At 33.0% G+C, this 4,440-nt stretch overlaps 1 protein-coding gene across 1 annotated transcript; it reads left to right on the top strand.

The window, feature by feature from the left end:
• The first annotated feature begins 2,126 nt into the window (after positions 1-2,126).
• LOC141660437 (uncharacterized) lies at positions 2,127-2,669 on the top strand. Its single transcript, XM_074467419.1, has one exon. It carries the CDS (start codon positions 2,127-2,129, stop codon positions 2,667-2,669), a length of 543 nt encoding a protein of 180 aa, XP_074323520.1.
• Positions 2,670-4,440: the final 1,771 nt, after the last annotated feature.

Below are 4,440 nucleotides of genomic sequence, written 5' to 3'. Positions count from 1 at the left end.
TGTTGACACTCGATGTACTGTCTGGTTCATGAGTGACTAACTTTCGTGATGTTTCTTCAAGCCTTGACCTTGATACTCTTGATTTTCTTCAGACTAAATCCTTGCAATTAATTGATACCCTAACGAGATCTCTGTCACTTGATTAAATCCACAATCTTGATTTATATCACTGAGGCTTGATCAATTTCTTGAGCTTCTTCCAGTGAATTAAGTCTTTAAGTCTGTAGATGAATAATGTTTCTTAACCCTTTGACAGATGTTACTTTGTGAGATCTCTCTGACGATAGATCCACTATTTACTTATACATTCTTATTTGAGTTGAGTTAAATCCTCGAATATACAAATAGGCTATGCCATATGCCTTTCAAAGACAACAACCTCATTTAAAGAGGTGGGAAAATTAAGTAAAGAAAACACCTCCTCAAAGTTAGTCTTAATTATTAATAATATTAAGGCATATCAGTTAACATCTTGATGAGCATTTTGATTTTCTGGAATGATAACCTCATTTCAGTTAAATGAGGTGGATCATTCCCTACACACTCTTTAAATTATTATTATTATTATTTTTATCATAACCATTATTCTAATTCTCATTGTCGTGAACCTTACAAACGCCCCCCTAATAAGGTTTTTTAAACAAGTTTAAAGTTGTAGCATGTACTCCAAGTTTGTCTAGGAAGTGATTACTCTCTTTGTTTAGTTCATTGGAAGTAGGAGAAGCTGTCTTGCCTTGTTCATTCCCTGCACTCTCATTTAAGAGTTGAACTACCTATTGATTCTCATAATTGATAAATCACAACAATTTTGACTCCTACAGATTTGAAGATCTACCCTGTCAATGAAGTTATGAATTTACCCTGTCAATGAATCCCAACAAGTTACTACTTATTGTGAATTGATTGTCACATGGTCAAACATGTAATAGTAAGGCTAAACTTAGGTGTCAAATTTTTATAATTTGAATTAATTACATGTCCCATTTCACTTGCTATAAATATAGCTTGAATCAGTGAATGAAAAACCACCGAGCATTCTTTCTCTGCTCCTTCTGCTTCTCATATTGCTCTCTCTCCGGTTAAATATAGTAGTTCTTTTACAGCTCTTTTATTATTATAACCAGTATTTTATAACACGTTATCAGCACGAAGCCCTGCCGAAACTGAGAAGGTATAATTTTAATTTAAATATACATATATATGAGTAGACGTAGTTACACCCTCTATATATAATTTATATATATATGGCCGAAGTAGACATGGTTACACCCTCTACTAATAATTTAAATATATATGGCCGGAGCACCGCCTATTATTTTATGGTACCATTTAATTTTGGGTAATACCGAAGTAAAGTGGGAACCTTAATTTATAAATTGCATACTTGTGGGATAATAACTTTTTTCCCATAACTAACTTATGCAGGATTGTCCACTTTAATTTATTATTGGTCGGAGATAACCTGCATATGCAGACTTCCGTATGGCGGGTGAAATTCCATTTGTCATTTTATATATATTTATTTATAATATCAATGATAATAATGATATATACATTAATTATTGCGTATTTGTTAACGCACCAGATTAACTACGATTTTATGTAATATTTACATTGATGAATTAAAATTTGATAATTTTTCGTGTTAATTCAGATTTAGTATGACAAATATTACAAGCTTGTCGTTCGTTGCCTTGAACATTTCTGGCGATAATTATTTATCATGGGTACAAGATGTAAAGTTGCACTTGGGTTCAAAGAAATTAAGCGATACAATAAAGGCAGAAAATAAATCCACAGCTGAAGAAAACTTTACCTCTATAATTTTTTTTCGACACCACATGCATGAAGATTTAAAATCTGAGTTCTTAGAAGTCGAGGATCCTTTTATTTTATGGGAAAATCTAAAGGATGGGTTCGATCACCAGAAACTAGTTTATCTACCTGGAGCTGAAAATGATTGGGCTAATTTAAGACTTTAGGATTTTAAGAGTGTTCGAGCATATAGCTCTGCTTTATTCAAAATAAGTTCTAGGCTTATTATGTGTGGTGAGAAAGTTATGAAAAAAAGAAAAATCGATAAAATACTATCAACTTTTCACCCCAACAATATCAACTTAGCAGAAATGTACAGGGAGCGCAAATTTACTAAGTTCGGGGATCTTCTATCAACTCTCCTCGTTGCTGAACAGAATTATGAATTGGTGATTAAGAATCATCAATCCCGTCCAACAGGATCTGCCCCATTACCTGAAGTAAATAACATATCATTCCAGCAGAATGTACGTGGAAAAGGGTATAGAGGTGGACGGGGTCAAGGTCGGTACCGTGGACGAGGTCGGAGCCACGGGCATTTTCGTCCATATAACAACTCTGGTCACCGGAAGTGGCAATCTGAATCACAGAGTAAAAGAAAGGCACCACGAGGAGGAAAAACTGAAAATGTTTGCTATAGGTGCGGCATGGATGGGCACTGGACACGTAATTTCCATACCCCAGATCATCTTGTTAAGTTATACCAATCTTCTCAAAAATCAAAAGAGAATATGGTAAAAACAAATTTCTCCAACAATAACATAGATGATTTCCCTAGAATCAAAACTGGAGGAATAAACATTAATGGTCCGAATGAACCTAAAAGAACTCCCATATGGGAGGCTGAAGATTAGTTTCATATAATTATTATAGTAGTGAGTATTGTGTGCTTTATTTTGTTTGAACTATGTAGTGTGTTATGTTCTTATCAAATAAATTATGTTTCTTAATATACAGAATGGATTCTGAAGATATATGCATTGCTGATTGTGGTACAACTCATACGATTCTACAGAACCGAAAATATTTTACCTAAATAACCAAAACTAAAGCTCAAGTCGGAATGATTTCCGGCATATCTAATATAATCGAAGGTTTTGGAAAAGCTAGTTTCGTCCTACCTAATGGTACCCATATACACATTTCAAATGCATTATATTCTAGTAAGTCTACTAGAAATCTTCTTAGTTTTAAATATATCCGACTCAATAATTTTCACATCGAAACTACCTCTGAGGCTAATAGAGAATAACTTCTTATTACTTCCGCTAATCCTAGCAACAAGAAAATCTTAGAAAAGTTTCACTCACTTTCCTCAGGATTATATATGATGAAAATTAGAACTATTGAGCCACACAATGTCGTTGCTTCCAAACTCATAGATCCAAAATCTTTTACACTTTGGATGTAAATATTAGGTCATCCTGGCGTCTCTCTGATGCGTCGTATTATAGAGAATCTTACTAGTCATCCTCTTAAAGATTTTAAAGTTCTTTCCAACAATGACCTTCCATGTTCATCATGTTCTTTAGGAAAATTAATTACTCGACCATCCCCTACTAAAGTTCAGCTTGAAAGCCCAACTTTTCTAGAAAGGAACTAAGGGGACATATGTGGACTTATACACCCATCATCTGGCCCATTTAGGTACTTCATGGTATTAATCGATTATAACGACTTGTGTATTTTTGAATTATTTAATTATGTAATTATGGAAATTATTAAATAAATAAAATATGTGTATTGGTTTTGACCGCTATGTGTTGTTTGATTATCGATGTGTGATTTATAATGTACCGGGGTGTTCGTGTGATTAACTATGGAGTCGTATGGAATTGTTTTCATTTTCAAAAATGGACTTGGTGCAAATTTATTTGCATAAATACTTGGAATGTCTCTAAAATTGTTTTTATAATTTTATAATTATAATAATTATTTTTAGGATTTTATAAAATTTAGAAACTAATATTTTATCAATTATTTAACCCTGTATGGTTTTCTGATTATGTTTAGTGGTAAAATCTGTATTTAATTCCAAAATTCTTCAAAAATTATGAAACTTACATTTATTTAAGTTTGGAATATTTTGAGAATTTTAAAATTATTTTGGAAATTTTCGGGATTAATTTCACCGGCGCATCGATTCGTTCAATTGCAAAAATCGAGTATAAATGGCATTTGAGAAATTGTTTTAAAATTATAAAAACTACGTTTTTATTTACTTTGGGATATTTATGATATTTTACGACTATTTTCGTAATTTTCTAAAACTATTTTAAGAGCACCTTGATTCGTATATGTCGAAATGCAGAATAAAAACCAGGCTGTAGTTAGTAATAGGACACGTGTTTGTTTCAGGTTAAGTCCTATTATGTCTATATACGTGGCAAGCTGTGTTGAGCTATTATTAATAGTAATAATAATATAAGGAGAGGAGATAAACATCACAGTGCTTACCCCCCTCTGCTCATTTCTTTTCCCCGGCGGTTCCATTCCCTTTTCCTCCAATTCTCACACACATGTCCATCCTCTCTTCTATATTCCCCTCTCTCGATTATTTCGCACACGCAGTTATCTCTCTGTATCTCTGATTCTTTCTTTTATTTCATTCCTCTGTTGCTCCTC

The sequence above is a fragment of the Apium graveolens genome, chromosome 5, assembly GCF_009905375.1.
Source record: "Apium graveolens cultivar Ventura chromosome 5, ASM990537v1, whole genome shotgun sequence".
In the NCBI taxonomy this organism is placed as follows: domain Eukaryota; kingdom Viridiplantae; phylum Streptophyta; class Magnoliopsida; order Apiales; family Apiaceae; genus Apium; species Apium graveolens.
This window is presented reverse-complemented; position numbering and strand designations above follow the sequence as displayed.